This window comes from Vulpes lagopus, chromosome 1, assembly GCF_018345385.1.
Source record: "Vulpes lagopus strain Blue_001 chromosome 1, ASM1834538v1, whole genome shotgun sequence".
Classification (NCBI taxonomy): domain Eukaryota; kingdom Metazoa; phylum Chordata; class Mammalia; order Carnivora; family Canidae; genus Vulpes; species Vulpes lagopus.
The window spans coordinates 118,819,211-118,846,879 of NC_054824.1; the positions used below are offsets into that span (position 1 = coordinate 118,819,211).

The 27,669-nt window shown below is 42.4% G+C and overlaps 1 protein-coding gene across 2 annotated transcripts in view; it reads left to right on the forward strand.

Moving 5' to 3' along the window:
* COLEC12 (collectin subfamily member 12) overlaps positions 1 to 27,669 on the forward strand; it is a 195,878-nt gene that overhangs the window by 131,563 nt on the left and 36,646 nt on the right. For both annotated transcript variants that reach the window (XM_041751113.1, XM_041751163.1), the window contains exons 3-5: positions 11,003 to 11,125; positions 18,222 to 18,320; positions 19,046 to 20,092. In XM_041751113.1, coding sequence (XP_041607047.1) covers positions 11,003 to 11,125; positions 18,222 to 18,320; positions 19,046 to 20,092 — 1,269 coding nt within the window. The remainder of the gene's footprint in view (positions 1 to 11,002; positions 11,126 to 18,221; positions 18,321 to 19,045; positions 20,093 to 27,669) is intronic.

Here is a 27,669-nt window from a genome sequence, read left to right on the forward strand (position 1 = left end):
GACAGCATTAAGAACTTGTCCTAAGGCTTTTCTTTCTACCTGTTTTACCAGTTTACAGATCGAATTAGAAGCTATTTGGCCTTTTGGGCAATAAAATGCATTTCTTTGAGCATGAAATACAATTAAGTGATTGAATGAACTAAGAAGTTCATATTGGTGAAATCGTGTATATATTTCCTGCATCGCTGATCTCCATTGAATACTGGACCAGAGCTAAAGAGGACTGTGCAGTTCTCTGCTACAAGAGGTCATGTTCAAAAGGTATTTTGCCTCCACCATTGGCAACTCAGCTGGTGTATTTCTGATGTTTTCCTGTTTCTGTCTCTGGGTCTCGTTGTTGCTGTCAGATACTTGTGCATCTTGTGAGTGTGCAGAGAGGTCTTGTGTTCCTTTGGATACTTGGATTTTTTTTTTTTTTCTGCCTAGAGCTGCGGTTTTAATGCCTGCATGCTTTTAGGAGGTAAAGAGAATATCTTCCAGACTGAGGCTTCTCATTGGAAATCTCTTCCTCTATGGTGATTCCTTCATCTGTATCCTCATGTGTCCTGCACCACTGCCTGTCCTTAGGCTGATTCATCTGTGCTCCACCTCGTAACTGCCACACACTAATTTGATGTGGGTGACAAATCAGGTCAGTCCTCCTGAACATCATCTCCCAAGAGAGAGGGAAATTCACTTTCAGGGCGATTGATCAGAATTAAGTCAAACCTGTATCCATGGTATGAAATTAACAGACACATGGGAACTGAACCCTGAACATTGTCAGTTTCACCCCACAGATTATTGCACCCCACAGAGATTATGAATTTGCATTGTATTATGTATCCCTGGAAGTTTTAAATTCAAAACATCTAATTTGCACAAATATCACTAATAAGAATGCTGTATGATCTCTATAACCTCAAGGGGGGGAGAGAAGGAACAAAGGTCCAATATAATCTTCACCTGTCCAGTGATCCTGAACTTCTCAAGTGATAACCCGGTATAGAAGAGCAGTTTGATTTGTTTAAATGTGATGGGTCAGTTGCAGCAGGTTGAGTAGTATGCTGGCAGATGTTGAACAATCAGCCCTCCATGAGGCAAAAGCCCTGAATTTTGTAGCATTTGTTGATTTCTTTGCTGTAAATACTCGCAGTGTGATCAATTCCAAGCTGCCAATGTAAAGTCACCAAATATGGAACTGTGAAGAGATATAAACACATGGTTTTCACTATTCAGTGTCAGTTGGCTCTGGCCCACCCCTGAGGAATCTATGGGAAATTGTGAATTTGAGTTTTGACTTAAAAATCCATTTTTGAGGGACACCTGGGTGGCTCAGTGGTTGAGCATCTGCCTTTGGATCAGGTCATGATCCCGGGGTCCTGGGATCGAGTCCTGCATCTGGCTCCCCATAGGGAGCCTGCTTCCCCCTCTGCCTGTGTCTCTGCCTCTCTCTCTGTGTCTCTCATGAATAAATAAATTTGTAAAAAATCAATTTTTGCAACCTCTCTACCATCAAGAAAACCACTTTGTTTGCATGTATGTATATACAGATATGTGCATTTATCCATTTTTTAATCTAGTTATTTCAGTTTTAGATAAATTTCTAAATTTAAGTCTGTCCTATTTGAATTCTTTATGAAGTCATGGAAAATAAAATAAGCATACAATTCCCCATTTACTTTATATTCAATTAAAATTCAGTCATATGCCTTCTGACTTTTTTGTGCATTGCATTTCCGTTTTTATATTTCTTTGACCTCTACAACCATAGTTGCCTACCACATCTAAACATTTCTTCCTCTCTCTGCCCTTTGTCCAGACCTATTAACAAGTATGAATAACAGGCTGGTGAATGGGAGGCTCTTCTCTGAACCCGGGGACCTCACTCCTCTCACGTTGGGCCATAGTCTTTAGATCCCTCCCATTTCCCTCATTATTTATTTGCCAGCTTTTCCTCATTTGGATCATTTCAAGTTGATTGATTGACTCATTTCTCATCACATTTTGGAACTTAGGCTGTGGTCAAGGCAGAGCAGATAATTACTTTCCAACACTGACAGTAAAATCTGTTGTTCTGTCTTGGCTCACTTTTCCCTTACTTTAAGTGTCCTCAACTATAGTCTTCACTTGAAAAAGGTAAAAAACACATATTCATAAAGGAATGAGGAAGGTCTGTCAGGCTGATTGATATTTTCATTTACATTGAGGCCCCTTTTTTTCCCCCCATCAAAACACTAGTTCTGTTGGTTTAAAGAACTCAAGTAGGTATGTGAGAGAGCATGGATTAGTCTCTTTTTTATGCCAGCACCTGCTCCACAGCATAATTTCCACATGTCCCAACACTCCTTCGGTGAAAAAGGGTAAATCCACTATCATTAACTGAGACTTGGCCCCCTCGGCCCAGCAGGATTCCCACCAGCATGATACTAGCTCCTCAGCTGTCCCCCTAAATAACACTTTTTAAAGCAACGATATTCCAGGCAGATGTTGGATTGTGGGTTTACATTTCTCATCCTTGCCCTGTCGGATTTAGTTTTGTAAGTGCTAAGGGACAGAAAATGTAGACAGGTTGCCGTGCTGCTTTAGATCTTGGGATTCATTTCAGGCTGGGCCAGGGCATAAAGAATGCCTTGCGTTCTTTTGGTTGGTAAACCCCACTGCACTCCCCACCTTCTGCGGTGAAAACTCTTCCTTTCAGGCTGCAGGTACCTCATTGTTTGGGAGGATGATGTTCTCTCAAGTGTCTGCATTTTGACTATCAGGCCTCTGAGCTGAATACTCTCCCAGGACAGCTCCCCACTGGCCAACAAGACAACAGGTCAGCCTGGCATTGGTCACCTGGAAAGCTGGACACAAAGGTGGGAGGGGACACACCTGAGAGCTGGGGGAGGTATGCTGCTTCCAGCTTGTATGAGACAGTCCCTAAGGGAGGGACAGAGCCTACTTTTCCCACTGCCAGCATCTACAGCCGGCCGCAGTCGTGTATTTGTGAAATTGCTCACCTCGAGTGGAGTTCTAGAGAGCTAACTGGTGTGTTTAGAGAAACGCAAAAGCAATAATGCAGAGAAATAAAATTCCCACACCTCCAGGAGGTGGGAGCCATGCAGATGGCCTTTAAAAACACAAATGTGCATAGATTTATGCAATGTGAACCACACAGGTACCACAGGGGTTCAGGACCAGCTGGGCTTGGGGCGAGGCTAATTTTAGGAAAGGATTCATTGAGGAAGAGATGTGTGAGTGAAGATTTCCAAAAAAAAAAAAAAAAAAAAAAAAAAAGTCATTTCATGGAGAGGAAAAGTGTTGTGGGGAGAAGGAGGGCAGATCTCAAGACCTGAAGAAGGAATAAGCAGATCTTTGGGGGAGTGCAGTGTGACCTCCGCACGGGTACCCTGGTGCTCTTTCCCACGCTCTCCCAAGCTTTTGCTTCCGTGTTACTCTCTGAAGCCTTCTCTGACCAGCCTATTTAAATTGCCATCTGCCTCCTCTCACACACATCCTTTGCTCATTCCTGGCTCCATAGTGTTTATCACCTCCTAACACCTTACAATATCTTCCTGCTGGAGGATACTAAAGGCCAAGATTGTTGTCTATTTCTTTGACCATTATCCTCAGTGCCTGGTACATGGCAGATACTCTATGCTGATTTCTTGAATAAATAATGGGATGTAACAAGAAAGAAGCATGGTGAAGTGGACAGGGTTCGGGGATCTAAATTAGAATTCCAGAGGAGAATCGGGAATCCTGAAGCCTAAACCCAGGGCTGGCCCATGTGTGAGTGGGGCAGACAGTGGAGTTCACTGGGCTGTAGTTCCTCCCTGTACGATGGACTTTGGCCTCAATGACAGCTGATTCTCCTCCTGGCCCTGAGGCTGTTTGAACCTGCATGGTTAGAGGATGCTAGCTGGTGTGCATCTTGGAAAATACTTTGAGCCACTTGGAACTTACTGTGGCAGTGGATAATTACCATTGATTCCTGAAACATGGGGTCAAGCTGGTATTTGTAAAAGGGTTTTGCCCGTGTACTTCAGGCAATTTTTGTTGTTTGAGAGGGGTTAAGAGGCTAGAGATAAACTAATTTCTTTAATCACTATTTAATAAATCCTTCTTTCACTGCCTTCTTTCCATTAACTTATCTCACCCAACTTCTGCAGATATGGACCACCAGCAGTTGTTGGGGTCCATAGATGAATGAGCCACTGGACTCTGACTTTTGTGGCTACTACGTCATGTACTAGAAGTTCAGGAGAAAACTCAGTAGGAGCAACCAACTTGTTTTGGTTTCAAACTTAAACCGTGCCAGCCCCCTGCATGTCTCATAGTTTGCCTTGAAATTATAAAGCTACCTTCTTTTCCTAGCCCACTCCATTCCAAAAATTCCATCACCATTGAGGGATGATTCCCAGGAAGGGCCAACCTCCAAGACAGTCCTGACCTCTCATAGAGATAATGAGCATTTATTTAGGGTGGAATTAACTTGCTGCTGAGTATGTCACCAGAGAATAGTCAGAAATTACAGCCTGTAATTCTCCTGTAGGAGCTCCAGGCCTGTAATAGTTAACTTACTGGAGCTGAGTTTTACTGCTCATTTCTGAGAAAGGCATCTTCTACCCACGTTTGAAAAGATGTTTCGGCACCCCTTTATTTTGACAGAATACTTCCAGAAGTCTAACCTGTCAGCTTTCTACAGTTTATCTTGTTAGGCATCCTTAATCTTGCTTTGTTTTGCTTTCCACTTCTGGAAGTCCATAGGCTTGCAGAAGCAGTATGTGATAACCCAAATTCATCTTACAGCTCAGCCACTTATTGGCTTGCATGGTCAGCCTCTTTTATGTCCATCTTCCTAGACTCTATAAAATTAGGGCCAAAATTCCAACTCTGCAGAATTGTTCAAAGTGTTGTAAATAGCCAGGAGAGGGGGCCTGGCACCTATCAGGTCCTCAGGAATAGCAGCCGGCCTCAGCAGTTCCTCTTTGCATTAGTGGCAGTGACAGACTCTCACCCACTGAGCAAATGTCCAGTGACCTTCCTCCCAATACCTGTGCCATGTATGTGTCCAGCTCCATTATGCAACAGACTCTGATGGCCCGAGCTGGAGCTGCATTTTCATAAATCCTTTTCATTAAAAGATTCAGTGCCTAATCACACAAGGACATTGTTTGGTAGTGCCAGATAATGAAGTAGTCAGGGCTGCTGAAATGTATCATCAGGATTGTTGACAGTTCACGCTGTGTCCATAGAATAAAATGAATAGGAATAGAGCCAAGAGGAAGGGGGCCAGCCAGGAGAGACAAATGTAGATGTGATGGTTGAGCTCCCCGATGAGCGAGGATTCCTTTCCTCAGAATTGAAAGCATTTGTGTACAGTTCATATAATAAAGGATTTCTTATTATAAAAACCACAAAGAAAATAATGGTGTTCTGTTGAGACACTATATATTTTGGCAGACACTATATAATCTGAGTGCCTCATTACATCTGGCTTTTGCCTACAACAATTCTTTTTTAGTAGGCAGGGTATAAATGATAAATTTTAAACAAATAATACATATTCTTCTTTTAACATTAAGCCCAAACCAGAACTGACTGCCATATATATATATATATATATATATATATATATATATATATATATATATATAATGTTTTAATGGAAGAAACTATGCCCTTGTTGACTGTGCAGAATGTTAATATAAGTTCAGAATGAGTGCTGAAGATTTCAAACTCTTAATACTCTTCTAAATAATTTTCCTGGTCTGAATACACTTTTATGAATACAGGGATACTATGAGGCTTCATTTATGTTGTGCAGAAAGTTATTTCATTCCCAAGTCCTGTCCTGTTTCCATTTTCATGCTTCTCCACATCAGTTAGAAACTTGGCATAGTAAGGTGTCAGGACTGAGATTTATATTTGGGGAACTAAATTATTCATTAATGAAAAAATTGTTGCTAACTAAACCCATGTTCCATCATTTAGTAAAAGGCCTTTGTAATAAGAGGAAATTAATTATTTGTGGGATAAAATGTTTTATGTACTTAATTTTTATTCTAGTGATATTACATAACAACCAAATAACTTACCAGGACATTAACTCTTTCTGTTTTGTTGCTTTTGAGGGCATTTTAATTATAGGAACTTATTTGAATCATCAGTTTTACTGTTAGAGCCAAATCATTCTCATGGGCTTATGGGAATATATGCCACCGGGCAGTAGATTAATAACTATAAAAAAGCCACATGAAAAGGTCACTGCAAATCTCAGATCAAAACCTGTGGTTTTCTGGATTTTGCAATCCACCAGCTTTTTGAAGCTTCTCTCTGGTAACACGATCTGTATGGCAACACCACTGAGCTCTATTGACACTTGTGATAATTACGACAGACCAGGAGTGCCCCATACTTGGCCACAGTGCCAGGCTTCACCTGACAGGGAAAGGGATTGATCACCATGAGTCCATTTCAAAAGACAAGCCGTCCTTTGGTGATGGCAGAAAAATATGATAGTGAATGAAGGAGACTCTTTTGTTCTCCAAAAAGATTGGAAAAACAGACTGGATTATAGCCTGGACCGCAGCACTTGGGAGGGCTCTTTATGGAGAACCACAGCAGAAAGGAATTCTCTGCTGGTGAATTCTTCTGGCCCTTTGCACTGTCATTCCTGCAGTGTTTCAATTATTCTCTCCAACCAGCTAACCGCTGCCCCCTGATCGGCGGCCCCGCCCGGCCCCCACTCATCTTACTCTAAACATGTGTTATTGGAAACAGGGTGACACAGGGAACTTTGAGTTTGGGCCCTGGGGACCCAATTGTCAGCCTATTCTGAATTTCCGTGGAATGCCCAAGGAGCTAACTAGAGTGATTCTGATTTCACTGGGCCCCCAAACTTTTTTTCTTTTTTTTTTTTTTGCATGGTAAAGAATTGGACCCTGGAAAATACATTTAAAACATGAGCCAAGAATCAAGTTCAGTGGGAGATAGTTTAAGAGGGATAACCAATGGAAAAGCATGGGTCCTTCAGGCACGTTCTGTTTGTGGCCTGCTGAATTGCAAATGTGCTATTTGGGCCAGGTTTTTTGATACACTAAGTCTCCTGGTGGAAAGGGGCAAAACTGCTTCACTTCCTGAACTAGAATGTCCTATATACAGCCCTCTGCAGATTGATTCCCTTGCCCTTCCTACCACCCGCACCCCCCTCCAACAGAAACAAAGTCCTCAGTCTCAGGAAAGTAATGCTGAGAAAACAAACAGTACAAAGGCTGGTAACAGGGGGATATCTCTCTTGAATGTTTTTTGTGACCATCTAGGTTCAAGGAGGAGGGGGGTCCCCCAGCTACGTGAGCCAGCAGGGTCTCTTTGTAGTAGGCATCTGTGTGTTTGGCCAGATGTCCTCCCAGCGGAGGGCAGAGAGGGAAAGATAAAACAGAATTCTTATTAAAAATAAGTCTCTGGGGAGAGAAAAAACAAGACACAGAAAGTGTGTCAAGTGGAAGGAGAGGCCAGGCAGTACCATCTGATATTGATTAAATGCTTGATACAGTCAGCAGTGAGAGAGACACATCGTGAGGAAGTGACCCTGCTCTTCAGAATAGGAACCAGTGACAACTGTCTGGGAGCAACCTGCACGAATACCACATGTACAAGATGTCTGCTGGCAAATACAGCACTAGCACACGTGGCCAGAATGGGAGGGGAAGACCCTTCTTCTGATTGGCTTCTGATTGGCTTTATCTCATTGACTTCACTTTCCCCATCAATAACACAGTGACACTTGACCAGATGACCTCGAAGCAACTCTCACTGTAGATTCCGTTATCTACAGAGAATCCCTTGTGTCCCTCCCTTTGACCAAATCTTCTGAGGCTCTGCCAATGGAATGCAAGAAATCGCCCATAGACATATAGAGCTCACCCACCATGGTCCTAAAATCCAAAAGGAATGAAACCCCCCCCCCCATCAGCCACAAAAGCATCATCCAGTCTGTCCAAGGGAGATGTGTCTGTCATCTCTGTGTCTGTCATCCTTCTGTGTTTACAGTGGACACCAAAGCACGTTTATAGCTCCTGAATGTGAGATACGGCATGTTTATGGGTCTGCTTACACTCCTCCCTCTCCCAATTTCAGAGATTTTCAGTCTGACTGATGTAAGGGGTCTTTTTTTCATTTAAAGCTGCCAGATAGTAGAGAATCTAAGAGCTGATGGGTGTGTGTGTGTGTGTGTGTGTGTGTGTGTGTGTGTGTTCATCCTTTATTTAAGGATGAGATGTTGAAGTGTTTTTGTTTTTTTTTTCTCTTTGACATTGTCATGAGGATAGCATCTGAGTCCACGGTGAGGCTGGGTTCCAGTGGGAGTGGAAGAGGAAGCTCCCACTGAGATGAAAGGATCTCAGATGAGGAACATGACAGTGAAATGGAGAGGAAGAGATGACCAGAAAGAGTCACCATAACAAAGTGGAGAGAGTATGGCACTTAAATTTGAACAGACCCAGGTTTGAATCCTGGCTGTGATGCCTATGGATGTCATCTCAGCTGTCACTCCCATGCCTCCCTGAAGGGTGGTTATGAATAAAGCTGCTTTTCTAGCTCAGAATCTGGTACAGTGGAGGCAGTAAATGAACACCAATAAACTGTAGATGAGATAATTATGAAAAGAACTTCCCATGGGAAGATTAGCACAGCATGGCAACTGCATGAATTAAAGAATATCAGGGAAGACTTGAGGGGGTCTCTGAGTGGAGGACTGGGATAGTGGTAGTGGAAACAAGGACATTGATGGAAGTTGGAGTTTTGGTTTGGTGGGGATGGTACCAAGGTCAGTGTTGGACAGGAGAGATGGTACTAACATCCAGGTGACAAAGGAGCAGGATGGAAAAGAAACACAGTAAAATAAGTGGGAAAACTGATACAGAGAAGTCAACTTACTCTTGGTCTGTTTGACCATTGAGTTAGATTTTACAGTTTCGCCTTCAAGGTGTTGGCTAACCCAAGGTCGATCCAGCATGAACATCTTCACAATAAACCTTAGCTCCTGGAAATGTGTTTTCCCCAATTAAGCATCTTCTGGATCTTGTGAAGAATGCAGACTCTTAGCTCCTGCCTTAGACCTACTAAATCAGAATCTGCATTTGACAATGTGTTTTGTAAGTACTTTACAGTTTGAGAAAGACTGTACAAAAGCACGGTGGCCAGACAAGCACTGTCCGCATCCCCTGGGAACTTATTAGAAATCCAAATTCTTGGGCACCTTCTCAGACCTCCTGAATTAGAAAGACTGTGTTCTGACAAGGCCAATGCACCCCAGAGTTTGAGATTCACTGCTCTTAGTCATGGAACAGATGGACTCACCCCCCTCCCCTTGAGTCTGTAGCACAGAACACCAGAGGGATTGGTTAAACACTGAAAGTTAAATTGGAGTCATTGTTCTATGCTGTTTCTCTCATCATTTTGCATTAAACACAGCTGAAGAACTCTTTTCACTGAAGAAGGGCATGATGCGTAAAATTACAAACCAAAAGGGGGAACTTTGGCTGTAGCTTAATCCTCACGACTCACCCATCAAAAGTTATTGAGCACAATTATAGGAGATCAGTCCTTTATGTGCTGTGCTCCTGTGGGACACCGTTAGTAAGATGCACGTAGGAAAACAAGGGATCTCCCAGTATTCCTTACAACATGATTTTCACATTAAAATGTCCACAGTCTTTGTCTTCTGTGTTTCTAATCAATCTGATGGAAAGTTCCCTTTTTATAGGTTAGTTTCTGGAGTCACTTGTAGCAGTGATGGTGGTTTACCACTTAGACTAGAATGCTTTTCAAAAAGTTGAACAGTGAGCAGTAAAAATTTACCCCCCCCCTTATAAAAAATGTCTGGTTTTTCTAGTTTCCTAGTTGTGATTTAAATTGCTGTGATAACTTAAATAAGGGTGTCTATTTTCTGCATATATATGGTGTACAAGAATGGTTGTATATTGAACATTTTAATCATAAAAGCACATTTATTTTCCTGCTGTAGATTAAACTGCATTATAGACAGTGGTATGGTAAAACAGTTGGTGGTGGAGGACGACGTGTCACAATTTGTAGTGGTCACCAATTTCCATGGTGTAAATACTCCCTCCAGGGCTGATTTCAAGCTTCCAACAGTTTAACAACCAGCTCCCCAAATTTCTACAAATTTAATAGTTAGCTCTTGTAAGCCAGAGGAACTAGCTCAAGCATACCACTAAAACAAACATCAAGGGACAGGCCATGAGTTTTTTGGTTGGTTGTGTTTGAGTTGCTATAGGTCCAATAAAAGCTGAAACAGTAGTTGGGGTGTTTAAAATCTTTTGTCAGGGGTGCCTGGGTGGTTCAGTGGTTGAGTGTCTGCCGTGGGCTCAGGGTGTGATCCCGGGGTCCTGGGATTGAGTCCTGCATCGGTCTCCCCAGAGGGATCCTGATTCTCCCTCTCCCTCTGCCTATGTCTCTGCCCCTCTCTCTCTCTGTGTATCTCATGAATAAATAAATAAAAATCTTAAAAAAATAAAATCTTTTGGGATCCCTGGGTGGCGCAGCGGTTTGGCGCCTGCCTTTGGCCCAGGGCGCGATCCTGGAGACCCGGGATCGAATCCCACGTCCGGCTCCCGGTGCATGGAGCCTGCTTCTCCCTCTGCCTGTGTCTCTGCCTCTCTCTCTCTCTCTGTGACTATCATAAATAAATAAAAATGAAAAAAAAAATAAAATCTTTTGTCATGTAGAGACTTTAATAAAATGATAATTATGATGGATTTGAAATTATTCCGAGACAAAGTTATGTGCTATTTCCAAGTGATTATTAAATGCAGCAACATTAAATTACAACATAATGGAAATATTTAAAGTGCTTGTGTTGCTAATGTGGTGTGTTTAAAATACCACTCATCCTATAGTAAGGCATATGTAAAAATTATTTTTAATCATAGTATTTGAAGCAACATGCAGGAAGATACTTTTTGAAATGATATCTCTGGTTACTATTATTAAAATTTGACTTCTCTTACAGGTATTCAGGAAGGAACGCAATGTACCAAATGTAAAAATAACTGGGCGCTGAAGTTTTCTATCATATTATTATACATTTTGTGTGCCTTGCTAACGATCACAGTAGCTATTTTGGGATACAAAGGTAAGTACTCTTTCCTTTTTCTTTCCAAATGGTGGATTTCCCTTTATTAATGTAAACATAAACCCCACCCATACTTTGCAAGTATGAAGTATCTCATTAATACAACTCAAATTGGGCAGCCTGGGTGGCTCAGCGGTTTAGTGCCACTTTCAGCCCAGGGCATGATCCTGGAGCCCCTGGATCGAGTCCTGCATCGGGATCCCTGTGTGGAGCCTGCTTCTCTCTCTGCTTCTCTCTCTCTCTGTTTCTCATGAATAAATAAATACAATTTTAAAAAAATGCAACTCAAATGTAGAAGTAAGCAACATCATAAACTTTGTTTCTTGTGCTTCTTGTAGCTGTGGGATCTGAGTCCTTTTGACTCATTTCACCAATCATAAAGGTCTTCTGTGAGTTACAAAGATTTGTCCTCCTTGTTGTGTTTTCCTACCTATTTCTAGTTCCACCCTCTTCCTCAGTCTTTTTTCATCTTATCTCTAAGAGGCCTTGTGGAAGGAATCCCTGGAGCCAGCACACAGGAAAATTATACTGACAGAGGGTAAACCAAACACAAGATCTCCAGAGATACGATTTACTTCCCCCAGGGACTGGCAGCTGGTTCCCTTTTTTCCTCTTCGGCACATCTCCTGGGACCACTGTTGTTTATATTGCCCTGTAGAAGTTAAACACGTAGGGAGCACTGCCACCTTAACGATACTTTATGAGATGTTAGGTATTCTTTCAACGTGTCTGGTTTTAGGTCAGTGGAAGATTTTTGCCTGAATCCTTCAGACTTGGAAACAAAGCGGGCTTCTCTCTCCCTCGCCCCTCCGCCACTACCACACCCATTCCAGACACCACAGGTAGAAGGTGTCATGATTCAGAATCACGAGGCATAAACCTTTTTATAGAAAACAGCCATGGAAGCCTTCCCATCAAAGATACGTGAGACAGACACGTCGTCTGGTTTCAGCAAGAGGCAGACGTGGGGGCTGCTGATCTTCAAAACCTTCACTCAGCAGCCATCCCAACTGCCTTGCCTCAGAACTGACAGATTAACAGTAGAGAATTCCCATGTGTTCCCTTCTCTGTTTCTTGGCTCATAGACTTTCTCTCCTTGGGGAGAGAAAGATTCAAAGTGAGTTCCCTCCAACCAGTAACTCCTCTCACCTCTCTCCCAGTGTCTAGAGGTTTCCTCAGGAAACCTACCAACGTATTGAAATGAGAATGGGCTTTGGAGCCAGATGGTCCAAGCTCACCCTTGATTTTGCCATTTGTAAAACAATTGTAAATCTTTCTTAAGTGCTTGCTGACATGCTAGGCACCATATTAAGTCCTCTGCATGGCTGTGTAACCTGGGTATGAATCATACCCTCTTTGAGTTTCCTATTTCTTACAATGGCAATTAATAATGCCACTTTTCAAGGTGATGGGGAGGAACAAAGATGATATCATTGAACCACCTGTCCAGTAGTTGGTCCTAGTAGTGACTATATTTATGTATTTCTTGCTTCTTCATAACTGCATTTATACAACTGTAGCCAGTGGAATGGCAAAATGTTAAAAATACTCCATAGAGTTGAGGCTTGAAAGTCTCATTTCTGAGGCCACACACATGGAAAATTATGTGCATCCTGTAGTGTGTTGACTGATGAATTTGAGCAATGGAAATCTGGAAAGTTACCAGGTCATTTTATACATTTGTGATTACTTAATCCAACCTAGGATTAACAAAGTAAGCGTTAAGAAAGGTTATTAAGTTGTGGCAGGCAGGACAAGGGGTGGGGATGGGAGCCTAGTGGGAAAAAGGAGGGTCTTTTATGTTCAGGGTAATTCAGACTGGCTCTCTTCCTTTACCAGATTATTTAGGTTACTACTCACTTCTCCTGGACTTTTCCCAGCAAACCCAGATAAAGGAGAAGCTTGGAATGAAACAGCCTTTAGGGCTCGGTACTGTTTGATATCATAAAAGCAAACATTTACTACCTAGAGAGAGATGATGGAAGTTTGAAGAGCATACCACCATTTGGGGTTTTGTAATTGTTACCTCTAAAAAAAAAAAATAAGATCTAGGGTCTTTATGCCTTTACAATTGTACAGAAGATCCAAAGGAGAGGATCTTTTTTTTCCCTTGTTTTTAAAGTACAGATATTTCCTCCATTTTTATGATATTGGAAAGCTCTTCCCAGCTCTGGCTTGTTGTCCATGTGCTGGTCCATTTGCCTAGAACACCTTTTCTCTGCTCTCCACCTAAAATGACTCCTTTCCCTTCATCTCACGTAGACACACATCCTGTAAGAAGCGCCGGAAGGCTGAATTAGGCGCCCTCCTGTTTGTTCCCATAGCAGTCCTGTATTTACTCTTAGCCCCTGTCATACTGTGTCATTGTGGCCAGTGGGCTTGTCTGTCTCACCACCCAAACTTGTAAGTTCCATGAAGACAAGAGACTCCTATCTTTAGTTTGTTCTATCTCCTACTAGCACCTAGCCTCGTGATACTTACTGGGCACCAAGTAAAGTTACTGGATAAATTAATGAGAGGGAAGATGGATGGATGGACAGACAGATTGTAGATCAGGGCTGACTTCTGTTAAGACAAAGTTAATACCCAGGGGCCCTTGAGCCATTCTGCACTTAAGGCATTGCTACCACTCAGAGCCCTACCTGGGAACCTAAAATCCTAAAGATTGGCATGGCCTGCTCTGTGGGTGTAATCTGTGCAAGATGAAGCGGGGAGACACTGGGAGCAAGTACAAATGGACGCGAGATGACAGTCTTGCCCCTTTTACCTCCTGCAAGGGCCCCCACCCCTCAGGCGTCTCCTGACAAATATAATACAACATGCAGTTTTGGTTTCCAAACAGAGTCTTAATGAACTAAAATGTGGATATTTTCCAGATGTGTTTTCTCTTTACTTGTACAGTGATTCTTTCTTGCTGATAAGATTCTGGTGACCTCACACTGTAAGAGGCAGAAAGATAAGACCTAGGTCTCCTTTCCCACATCCCCCTTTGAAGTCTAGAGAAACTCTCCATTTCAAAAAAGAAAGGAAGAAAAAGAATATTCAATGAAAGAAGATATTTCTCTGAAGGAGAAGTTAGGAAATAAAATAGAAACTGCTTTGTATATCAGAGTTGGCAAAAGCAACTCCATACTGTTCTTCTCACTACAGTTTTTACTTCTCCTTTTATGTCATTTACACAACTATGAATTAGGATATAACTGAAGTTCCTTCTAGAGAATTTGCTGCACAAGGCAGGGAACTGCTAAGTCACCCACACAGGTCTATACAGTAGCCATGACCACGAGGCTCATCAGCTCCTTTACAGAAACCATGTTCTTGGACAGTTCCAGCTTGGGGGATGTTCTGGGTTGGGTTTTTTTTTTTATCCTCAGTCATGGAGTTTCAATGGCAGAAGCCAACTCTTAGGTTCAGTGGGTCATGTTTCCTTCAGAAGATTCCCTGAACTGGGAAAATCATACTCCGCTGTCCTGTCCAGCAGACATCCATCTTAAGGGAATTAGGATAAAGAGGAAGAACAGAAATCTGAATCTTTCTCAAGAACAATCTCCTTTAACTCAACATTCCTAGTCCTAGAATGTCTACCTTGCTGCTAAGCTCTGCTAAAGTAGCAGTGACAGCTGGATCAGCAGGCTTTCCCGATGTGCACAAATCACATGAGGTGGCTACTGTTAGAAGCCAGGGTAACAACCTGCCAGCAGATATTCTGTATTCTTGTAATGAAACCTGAAATAGTGCTCAAGGTAGAAATGTCTTTCTTGCATTCCAGGGGAGTACAGTTGGTACCCCCTGGTCCCAGGTACCACTGCAGGGGCATGATTGCCTCTCAGGACCACAGTCAGTCTGGGACAGACACTCGTGAGCAACAGGCAGGGGCTCTTTGCCATGCTCTTGTTCCTTGAGCTCAGAGCCTGGACCATGAGCTGTCTCCTGTGGGAGGTAACCCTATTTAGGAAAAAGAAATACTAAATAAGAGGCAGAGTGGAATTATAGAGAAAGCATTCATTTTGGAATTAGATCACCTAGCCTGGTATCTCATTTAGTCATATACAAGCTGTGTAACTCTGGGCAAGTTACTGAACATCACTGAGCCTCAGTTTCTTCATCTGGAAAATAGCAGTTGTAAGGATTAACAGCAGTGATGGTGCAGTGCACCTCTCAAAGAGTAGGTGGTAGACACTCGATAAATTAGAGGCTGTTGCTATTACTGTTATTATTGGTGTGGTATTAAATCCAATCGTCAGGGAAGGCTTGGATCAGCAGGCTCTGATGTGCACATTGGGGTGGTGAGATTGGAGAGGACCCCAAAGGATGAATGGAATAATGACAAGGGAGAACAAGGCTAATGGCCCAGGCCAAGGGATGGTACCAGATGCTTTTATAGAAAAAGATATTGGGATGCCTGGGTGGCTCAGTGGTTGAGCATCTGCCTTTGGCTCAGGACGTGATCCTGGGGTCTCAGGATTGAGTCCTGCACTGGGCTGCCCGTGGGGAGTCTGCTTCTTCCTCTGCCTGTGTCTCTCTCTCCGTGTCTCAATGAATGAATGAATGAATCTTTAAAAAAAAAAAAAAAAGGTACTAGTGTCAGCTTATCCTAGAGGATTAGGCCTTGGGTACTCAAAGAGGGTCAGCTCTTTAAGTGTGATATCCGAAGCAGTGGTAGTCTAGAGAAAAATTCTCTGTCAAGAAGAAGTTTCTAATAAAGGGGGAGCTCATGAGAAAACAGGGTGCTAGGAGCTCTTCTGTTTTACATTTGTCTTCAAGGGTAAGGGAGGATGACTCTGCCACTGTTTTCCTGATTGACAACTTAATCTGGTTAAGAGATAAGAGTAAAAACCAAGGAAAATGAGGTGTACTCTTACAGCACGTGTTTGTTCTAGATGTCCCATCAGCCTCGGATTTTTATGCAACAGCAAGCTGCTGGCTTTGCAGCCCTGAAGTTTGCAGCTTTATACTCAGATCCTATTTTTAAATACAGACACGCATGCCTGAGTGCACGTAACCAGTTCATTAGCACTGTGACCAGGGCAGATAGCTTTCTTGCTGCACCAAAGAGAAACCCAACAGGTTTTCGTTTTGCTTTTGACAAATATATTTATTCCCTTTACGCAAGCCTGAATTCTCTGCCCATGACAGTTCTGTGTTTTTTAAAACTAAAATGGAAGGAAAATTAGAGAGGGTAGAAAATGACTGCCTGTCAGCATATTTAGAAATTTCTTTGGCTTCCGGGGAAAAAAGGGCAGGACTTAAAATCCTGTGTGTGGTTTGAGGACAGACTGAGGCATGTGTTTTGATTTGAGGATCAAAACTGAATCTTAACTCATAAACATTTTATACTTTACTTTTCTTAAAGTTTAACTTTGCTGAAATGCGGATGAAACATTGTGTTCTTCAGAGTTTCTGGGGATTTACAGACATGCATGCCTATCTAACAATCCTAAGGTATAGATTATTATAACTATACCTCTCTTGTCTATATAGTTACTTAAAAAAAAAAAAAAAAGCAGTCAGTAGTTAGCTGGATGTTGTACTCCTTGCCAGTGCTGAGGCGTCAGCAGGCAGGGGAGGGGCTGGTTTCTCTGTCTGTATGACCTCTAGCTCAACCAGTTTTTCACAGGCCTCAGTAGCTAGACTCTCATCTATTTGAATAAATAGTGTAACAAGCAAATATGTGTTGAACACCTACTAAGTGCCACACTCTAAGAGCTGGAGATAAAATTAAATGCAAATTTTCCTGCTTTAAAGGATCTAATAGTAAATAAGCCAGGACCACACAGTGAAGTGAGTCCTATAGCAGAGAAAGGACTGCCACGAGGATTCTGCAAGATGCACCACAGCAAAAATTTCCCACAGAAAGTGATGAGCTGTGTCTTAAAAAAGCAAATATGTCATAACTTGGTGAAGGGTCCAGGAAAGAACATTCTAGGTGGAAGAAGAACACATGGAAGGGCTTGGATGAGAAAGAGCATTCAGTGCAATGCGCACATTTCATTATAGGCACCCTCTAGAAGATTGAGGGAGAGCATGACAAACTTCTCCAAGGAAGGTGCTAGGAGCCACTGGGCTGGTTCACTTTGGGTCATACAGACACATGGGAGCATACTTCTGCCTCCTGATAGGAGCCAGGAGAATCTTCTCAGACAATCATGCATGGGTGGACCACTTGATAAATAAAAATAAACTGGCTCCATTACTTCATGATTAATATTCAAAATATATTCATGCTTCAAAAAATACATATAAAGACATTCTTTTCAAAAAGCCATTGATACCAAGACAGACTTCATCTCAAGCTGCTAGAGGTTGGATCTCACAGGAGTAACTTCTGGAGAAATATACTCTTAACAGATATTTTAGAAAGAAACTTGTATTCACAACCTTACTTAGAATTACTGCCTTCTAAGAACAAATATCAGATTTTATTTAACACTGTATCTGACTCTTCCCTTATGTGCAACCAGAAAAATGCTAAAAAAAAAATCTTCTTCATGAATAATTGTTTGGAAACCCATGTAGGCATTTTCTTGGGAAATGATAAACTACCGATTCACTTGTCACTAAGGAGTAGTAGACTTTTCAGACCTTATGAAAGAGTGGCAAGCACTCTTGACTTTCTGTCCCTTCTACAAAGACTGTTTATAGAAGTAAGCTAGGTGTTCTTTACTACAGACTCTCCTTTGAGGCAACTGTGTACCACCTTCCAGGAATGGTAGGGACTCTGATGAGTGATAAAATTTTGTAAGTGATCACAGTGTTATATACCTCCATCTATGAAAATTACTTTAGAAAATAATACAGATTGAGGGCTTATGCAATACATAAAAATAAAACCTAACTCCAGACAATGTCTAAGACATCCAAGGCAATACAGAATCATAGGAACAGTTAAAAGCATACAATTCTCAACCAAGTAACCTACTATTGAGTTTTGTGACAAGTAAGTTATTTTTCTAAAAGAGTGGCTTTCTCCACATGTTTGAGTTCATTTATATTCTTTGTTTCAATCCATTTCCTTTGTTCTGTAATGAATTTGTCTTTTGTTGAAACAAAAAATATGAGCAGGTGTGTGTACTAATCCTTAATTTCCAAATCTTAGTTGTAGAAAAAATGGACAATGTTACAGGTGGCATGGAGACATCTCGCCAAACCTACGATGACAAGCTTACAGCAGTGGAAAGTGACCTGAAAAAATTAGGTAATCTGCAACAAAAATGAACCATTAAACTGAATCCTCTAATTGCATGTTAAATGACCACAGCTATTTAGAAGGATATCGCTATAAATTCACATTCACCCAGAAGGATGTTAAATTTTTGTGTTGTGTGTTGAATCTTTCCTCATGATTTAAAGACTTCTACATTTTAAAGTCAAGGAGCAGTTTTGGAGTTGAATTCTTCCCCCCAAAACCACTCTATGTGCCAATTAAAATCTGAAGACCAGTCCTGATCAAACAGGACCACTGATGCACTTTAATAAAAGCTCTTTTATAAAATGGTCAGTAAGTTCCTATTGGAAATATTCTAAACTGCATAGAAGAGTTATAGAAATTAATTTTAAAAAATTAAAAGATTCCAGCTTACTTCTATCCTTTGATTTTGTTTTCACTTTTTAAGGAAGGAATTCATAGTGAATTTAATAAATAGTACGTTATTTCCTCTTGACACCCTGCCTAGTGCTGTAGACCTGGTAAAAATCCCCCTCCTTCTTTGAGAAAAGTGCTTACAAAGTTACCTTTCCCAATTTCCCAGGACCCGGTTTTAATAGATACGAAGGTTTTACTAATGCAGAGCACTCTGCAGATACCTCAAGTTTTATGTCTGAAATATACTGCATACTAGTTAAGTCTCTTTGGGATTCTTTGACCTCACCTGAACATTTCTCTATACCACCAGTCTAAGTAACAAATATGTCTTATTCCAGGGGACCAAACTGGGAAGAAAGCTATGAGCACCAACTCAGAACTCTCTACCTTCAGATCAGACATACTGGATATTCGCCAGCAGCTTCGTGAGATTACAGAGAAAACCAGCAAGAACAAAGATACTCTGGAGAAGCTACAGGCAAGTGGAGATGCACTGGTGGACAGGCAAAGTCAACTGAAAGAAACTTTGGAGAATAACTCTTTCCTCATCACCACTGTAAACAAGACCCTCCAGGCGTATAACGGCTATGTCACAAACCTGCAACAAGACACCAGCGTGCTGCAGGGCAACCTGCAGAGCCAAATGTACTCTCATAACGTGGTCATTATGAACCTCAACAACCTGAACCTGACCCAGGTGCAGCAGAGGAACCTCATCACTAATCTGCAGCGGTCTGTGGATGACACGAGCCAGGCTATCCAGCGAATCAAGAATGATTTCCAAAATCTGCAACAGGTTTTCCTTCAAGCCAAGAAGGACACTGATTGGCTGAAGGAGAAAGTGCAAAGCTTACAGACGCTGGCTGCCAATAACTCTGCTTTGGCCAAAGCTAACAATGACACCCTGGAGGATATGAACAGCCAGCTCAATTCATTCACAGGTCAGATGGACAATATCACCACAGCCTCACAAGCCAATGAGCAGAACCTGAAAGACCTGCAGGACGTACACAAGGATGCGGAGAATAGAACAGCCATCAAGTTCAGCCAGTTGGAGGAACGCTTCCAGCTCTTTGAGACAGATATTGTGAACATCATTAGCAATATCAGTTACACAGCCCACTACCTGCGGACGCTGACCAGCAACCTGAATGAAGTCAGGACCACTTGCACAGATACACTGACCAAACACACAGATGATCTGACCTCCTTGAATAACACACTGGCCAACATCCGTTTGGATTCTGTTTCTCTCAGGATGCAACAAGATATGATGAGGTCAAGGTTAGACACTGAAGTAGCCAACTTATCAGTGATTATGGAAGAAATGAAGCTGGTTGACTCCAAGCATGGCCAGCTTATCAAGAACTTTACAATACTACAAGGTAAGTGAAAATTCTGAATTTATTCCTGTTAGTTATTGATTGCTATATAACAAATTACCCTAGAAATTGGCAACTAAAAACCATAAACACTTGCTATTTTTCATGGTTTCTGTGGATCAAGAATTCAGGAGTGGCTTTGCTGGGTGATTCTGGCCCAGTATGTCTTGTAAGGTTGTGTCAAGATATTGGCCAGGGCTGCAGTCATCTTGAAGCCTTAACTGGGGCTATGGACCTGCTTCCAAGATGACTCATTCACATGGCTGTTGGCAAGAGGCTGAAGTTCCTTGAAATGTGAAATTGCTTGAGTGCTCTCACAATATGGCAGCTGGCTTACTCCAGACCAGGTGAGCCAAAAGAATGCATAAGAAAAAGCCATGTGCCTTTTATGACCTAGCCTCAGAAGTCACATACCATCACTTCCACCATATTCCCATATTCTGTTCTTTAAAAAGAAGTCATTAAGTCCAACCCACACTCAACAGTCAAGGAGATTAAGCTCCACATCTTGAAAGAGTTTTAACTATGAATTTGTGGACAGTGTTCAAAGACAGTTCATTAAATATTTATTGAATTTGGACTTTCTCAATGCCTTGCTCTTTCAATGTCCTTATAAATCGGGCTCCTTTGAAAGCAAGATTAATTAGTGTAGGTCACAGAAATTCCTATTTCTAAGTGTCATGAGCAGATGGATGGTTGGCCATCACAGTAACCATAAGGCCAGAGAGGAGGGAAAAAAAATGTGATTTGCATATAAAATCTGAGTTTTACTCTAATCCAAGACATCCATGTAAATTGAAAATTCTTGGCTCAAATTAAGTCTCCTCCTGAAGATTTGTGGCACCCATATATGAATAGTATTTTTCAGTCATAAACTATTTTCTCAGGTTTTAAGTTGAAAGTACTATGTGAAAGATGCTTTGCTAAGCACTCTGGGGTATGCAGAGAAGCCCAGATGGTCTTTGCCCTCAGGTAGCTTAAATTGAGAGAATTTTAGAGTATCAGGAGACTTCCTATAAGCAAACTAATCCTGATTTTCAGAAAGAGGGTATAGATGTATAGACACACTGTGTACAGTAGGGAATTTGTCTCCAAGCCTGAGAAGAAGTTGTTAAGAGGATAATTTGTGAGCTTTCAGGAAAGCAGAAATCATCAGAATGAAGAAGGCAGGTGAACCTAATCTTATTTCTGCACAGTAACAGAGCTACTAGATTTTTAAATTAGGAGAATGAAAAATAGCATATCTGGATTTTACCAAGGCATTTGTCACTGATGCTGTTAAGAACAAGATAGAGAAAATAGGTCCTGGATTACAGCACAATTAGGTGGATTTATTGGTTATATTGGTTTTCTGTGCTGTGTAACAAATTACAAACTCTGCAGCTTAGGACAACACCCATTTCTTGTCTCATAGTATCTGTAGATCAGGTGTCTGGGCAAGGCTTGGGTCCTCTGCTCAAAGTCTTTACCCAGGGTACAGTGTCATCAAGGGGCTGAGGTTTCATCAGAGGATTGACTGGGGAAAGATCTATTTCTACCCTCTCTCAGGTGCTTGACAGAATTCATGTCCTTGCAAATGTGAGATTGAGGTTGCTGGTGTTTTTTGGGGTGAAGGGAGCTATTGGCCTAGAGAGCCTTGCCATGTGCCCATCTGACAGCACTGCAGCTTCTTCAAAGCCGGCAAGGGAGTCACTCACTCTAGTCTACTAAGAAAGCGTTATGTAATGTAATCTTATCTAATGTAAGTCAGGGGGGTGACATCCCATCACCTTTGCCATGTTCTGTTGGCTATAAGCAGCTCACAGGTTCCACACTGAAGGGGAAGGGATGACACAAGGCATGAGTCACTGGGAGCAACCCTAGGTTGTGTCTACCACAGAATGAGTATAAAGGATGGTAGTTGAGGAGCCCCTGTGAGGCTGGCAGCAGGTCTGGATGGCAGGTCACAGGGGCCTGTTCAACAGCTTTGTCAGTGACAAGCATGAGGATATGGACGACCTGATAATCCAATACTTTACTTGTGTGACATGAAACTATATATATACTAGCCCGTGGATGATAAATCACAACCCAGTCTGACCCAGAGAAACTAGAATAGTAAAGAGATGCCAGAAAAATGAAGGAAATAGGAAGTACACGTAAAATCCTGCTTATAGTTGGAAAAGACCAGACAAATGTTGATGGGAGAGTGTATGCATGAATGCATGGCGGTTTCAGTTGACTGTAAGCAAGTTATTGTGTCTGTCAGTGAATCTAATGTGATCTTTGATTATATCAATAAAAATAATAATCAATAAAAATTTAATGTCCAAAGTGAAGGACATATCAAAGCCCATGCCGTTAACCCCCTTAAAGGGGGGTCTATAATCGCTTAAAGCGCCTACCCCCTTTCCGGTCCTCAGTGCCCCTGAAGGAGTCTGTGAGGGTGGGGAGCTGGGTTTCATTCGAAGGGCGGTAAGAGAGGTTTTAAGCATGGTGGTAACGTGATCTGATTTATATTTTTGAAAGGTCATTCTGGGTATGGGGACAGGGGTCCAGTGAGGGGCTGTGGGCCACTTGTGGGTGACTTGGAGATGAGAGAAAGGGTGTCCTCATTCAGGAGGAGCATTGCAGGCAGACTGCAGGGCAGCCCTGTCCGGCTTCCTGTAGCCGTGCTCAGCCGACGGGAGGAATCTGCAGGTGCAGCGGGCTGTGCATACTCAGAGTTCACACCAACCTGTTTTTGACCCTGTTCGGTGCTCAGGAGTTTCCGACCCAAAGTGTCCTAAACCCAGAGGAGCAGCCACAAGGGACTATGTGGTAAGGGTGCTGGGTGCAGGGGTGTGGATGCAAGGCCGGGGCTGGTGTATGCCGCTGGACGAGGCTGACAGGTGGATTGGCAGCGGAGGGGGAGGGAGACAGGAGCAGGCCATGTCCTCGGTTTTTAGCTTGAGCAGATAGGTGGAGGGACAGACAGAGGAGGTGCAGGAAGAGAGGCCCGTTCAGACGTATTAATTGGAACATGTCTCTTAGAAGGAGGTTTCTGACTTGCTGTTTCTAAAACCCCAGAGATCCTGGCTTCTGAATGGTATTTTCCTTTTCTCATTCGCCTTTCCATATTACTTTTATCCTTGGTCTTTTCATTACCGGCACTTTTTGTGAGTTGACCTTGGAAACTTCTCAAGTCAACCAGGCAGCCCCCTTTCTGTTCCGTGTGTTCGGCCTCCTCCAGAACAGTCAGAGCCTGGGGGCAGAGCTCCATTTCCCTGGTGCCCTTCTCCCCTGCCTTTCCTCTTTCCCTCCAAGCAGCTCTCCTCCCTGAGGATGAGGGAGCCATGGGACAAAGCAGGATGGAGCAGGATTGGATGCACTTTGGATTATACTGGCCTTGCCTCCGCAAGGATCAAAATGCTCTGATGCTTCCTGGGAAATCCTTTGGCCTCGCTCGTCCTGAGCCCTTGGGTTTACAGGGCAGCTCAGGCCCAGGAGACGTGGCCTCGCTGGGAAGTAGAAGCTGAAGTGTCTGCTTGCATGAAGCTACATAATGTGGAAACAGACGTTAAACCCCATGGTGATTCCCAGCAACAGTTAGCTCTATATCCATAAACCAAAATAACCTTAAGAAAGCCTTACTTTTTTGTTACAAATAATGTAAATATTTTTATGCTCATTATGTACATGGAGGACTTCATACCTCATAAGAGCCTCTTGGGTGGGAAGTTCACCCTGAGTTGTTCCTCTGTAAGCTGTAGAGAATGTAAGTTACACCCTCCTAGCACCATCAGAGGGTTCCCCTCCTCTGCTCTTCTCAGAGAGGCATCAGATTTAGTGGGTAAGAACAAGAGCTCTGGAATGGGACAGACCTGGACACAAACACCACGTTCCTTATCCGTGTCTACCTTCTAGAGTTAGGTGAACTTAATGAGATAATGTAAATACAGCTCTTCGAGTGGTGCCAGCAGGCAGTTGGCTAATAATATTCAGACCCAAGTGTAAGTTCAGTGTCTACCCAAGATTTCCCCTCTGCTGCAGCCCCAGCCACTACACCACAGTGAAAAACAGCAGCTTCGTATGCCCAAGGAATAAAATTGTACAGAAGGGGGTCAGCGTGGATTTGGGTCTACAAGTACTTCCTGCTGGCAGCCTGCTGCAAGCCCTGGAGGGGAATCAGACTCGGATGCTGCTGACAGCTAGCTTCAACTCCTTTTTCAGTCCATTGTCTGCAATATGCCAGTCCTGCTGCCGAGCATGTGGCTAAATTGTCTGCTTTCATTGTTACATCTCTTCAAGGTCGGAATTACCAGCATTCCCCATTTGCAGGGATGGGAACTGTGGCACAGAGAGCCTGAGTAACTTACCCAAGGTCAAGGGGCTAGTAAATGTCAGACAGTGCTAAACTGGGATCTTTCTAGTTCCCAAAACCATGCTTCCACATGACACTCTGCTGCTGTGTGATGATAAAAGAGAACAGATGGCCTGTTTGGGAGGTTGAAATGTGGGAGAGTTTATTTTCAGGAGAACAACAACCCATAGAGGTTTCAGTAAGAGATTGACATTTGAGCTGGATCTTGACAGACACCTAGGAAGGCTGAAAGGATCGGGCCGAGGCCTCAGTTTCTCTCATTGCCAACCCCACCCACTCTTGCCACGCTTCCTCAAACAAGTCTGCTCATCTGAGGACCCTTGAGAGCAGGCATTTGAAGGCATAGAAGCAAAGTGTGGCTAGTTGGTAAGAAGTAGTGGTTTAAATATACCCTGTGGACAAGGGTATATTTGTGGAGGAGGAGCTTCTGTGGCTTTCCAGAAGGCAGTCTTAAACATGAGGTCAAGAATCAAATTATTTTTCAAAATGATTTCTGAATAATATCTTTAAATTTCCTTGGTGAAACAAGTGCTTTTAAAGTACCTCAGTGAAACAGAATGACTTTTTCATAATGTAGGTGTTTAAGAAATGTTTGGTTAGTTTGGGAGATTTTATAAATGAGAAGCAAAAATGTCTCTGATTATATTTCTAGTTTTCTCTATCTTCCAACCTTACCACTTGAGGTTCTAAAATCAAGTCTCCAAAATTTTGGATGGCAGTAAGAATTAAAGTTTTCTCTACTTTGTTTTGTTGGCAAACAAATTGGAAACTTAAGGGGAGGACACAAGGCTGGGCCCTCCCCAAGGCCTGCAGTTTGGTTTCCAAAGCAGAAACAGCACAGTGACTTTAAAGTCATTTGTGTTCTTTACACTGCTTGTTAAAGGATTCAGGTGTTTCAGGCTCCCTGTTGTGGAAAGTGGGGGACACAGGGAGGTGGTTTTTCTGGCAGTGAAACACAGGCTTCTTACAGTCCTGGTTTAAATCATATTTAGACATTTCTGGAGGTTGTGATGGCTTGACCAGCACTGTGGGTATCCTGGTATTTTCAGAACCTAGAGCCAGGGAGCCACTAGCTTGGCCGTGAAAGCAGCTCTCAGATTTGCTTCTGAATGGGCCATCACATGTGCCTCCACATGTAGCATGACCACATTCTCAACTCTGAAGACAAGTTGCTACTGCACAAGCTTGTAACTACTCTCGTGTCATTTATCTGTTTGGTTTTAAGATACTAGGGGTGGCATGTCTTCATTTTATTTTAACTTCAGCTGCCCAATGAAAGAGTCAAGTAAGACCTAAAAGTCTGTGATAATCCAGATGCTAATAAGCAATGCTTGAGTCCCAAGTCCTAGAGGAAGATATACCCCTGGCATTAATAATCTATTTTTTATGGGTGTCCAGTACTGGCTTTTAAAGTGGTTTTAGCTTTTTTTCCTCAGTAATTTTTGAAAAGAAGTAAGTAGGAAATTTCTAAGTCTTAATGAGCAAAGTATGGTCTTACTAAATACTTACGTACCCGAATGACTCCTCTTACACATGGGACACATAGAGTACATTTTTATTTAGCCCAGCATTGGCAGGCCAGCTTCCTGCTCTAGCACTGTGATGGTTTTCCCAAGGCCGAGGCAGCAATGGATGAAGAAATCAAGAACACTGTGCTTGCCAGGAGTTTATCCACAGTCATGGAGTATTAAACTTTATCTTATTTAAGAGAGAAATAACTTGTAATGGATGTTGTGCTTCATGTAAAAAATTCAGTTTTTATGCTCGTCCTGCTGGAAAATACATCACAAGTAAGATTTTTGACCTTTATCAAGGCAAAAACTTGCATCTTCTCTTGATATCTTTCCCTTTCCTTCCCAAGATCTGGAAGTTAGCACCTCCTGATATTTTGCACTGACTGTGGGATCCATGTTTGGTGCTGTTCTTAAAATAAGTCACAATTTCTATGTGGAGTGAATGGAGACATTTGAGAAGCACTTCAGTTCAGAGGGAGATAGCTGAATACCATAAACTACCAGCCCCAGAAAGATAGAAGATTAATGAAAAGCTATCATCCTAGGTAAGGGAAGTCTTGGATTCATATCAGGAGAGGAAGAGAGAGTTGTGTGTCTCTGGAGTTCTGTTGGAAACCAGAGGAAGGTGGGACGCCCAGATGGCTCAGCGGTTGAGCATCTGCCTTCAGCTCAGGGCGTAATCCCGGAGGCCTGGGATCGAGTCCGTATAGGTCTCCCTGCATGGATCCTGCTCCTCCCTCTGCCTGTGTCTCCGCCTCTCTCTCTCTCTCTCTCTCTCTCTCTCTCTCTCTCTCATTAATAAATAAATCTTAAGGAAGGAAGGAAGGAAGGAAAGAAGGAAAGAAGGAAGGAAAGAAAGAAGGAAGAGAGAGAGAAAGAAAGAAAAGAAAAGAAAAGAAAAGACAGAAGGAAGAAACCATAAGAAGGTGTTCTGAAAGAAATAGAACTCTCTGTCACATTGATCTGTCACATCAGGAAGACAAGTACCTAAACAGTCAGTATTCCATGGGCACAGGTAAACTCATTTCCCATGACCTGCAATTACATACCAAACCCAGTTGGGAGCAATTGAGAAATATTGATTATTGGCAAAACCCCTTAAAGAGAATAAGGATAAAGAATCTTTAAAGCACTTGAATTTCCTCAAAGACCTTCTTCATTATTTGGATTTCTTAAGGCTAACCATAGAACATAAAACAGAAATAGGTGAGAAGAAAAGCTACTTTTATTTTTGCTGCTATTCTAACTAAATTAGAATTTAGTGGTGGCAGTTTTGGCCTGTTGTCAGTATTGTTCCACTAATGCTACATCCATTATGGAGGAATGCATACGCCACCTTCCTCACTATTTATCTCTAGGACACTGCTCCTCAACGACACAAAAAAACTAAGATACTTTTTTACAGGAGATAGATTTAGCAGTGAAAATCCGCCTTCCCTATCTTTACTAACACATTTAATGAGCTTCCCCAGTTTAAAAAGAAAAAAAAAAACCAAAAACCTCCGATTGCAAATGAAGAGACCACTAGATCAATGCTTAAACGTGAGTAGTCAAGAAAGAAAGATCTCCCCAGGATCATTCCATAGCAGCAATCAGGGTCATCCTGATACATAGATTGAGTGGAGCTGTACTTCTTAGAATAAAGTGAGGGACACCAACCAGGCCACTGTTCCTTGGAAATGTCTCCCTTCTGGTCTCTCCTGGGGCCCAAAATGTTGGCATTA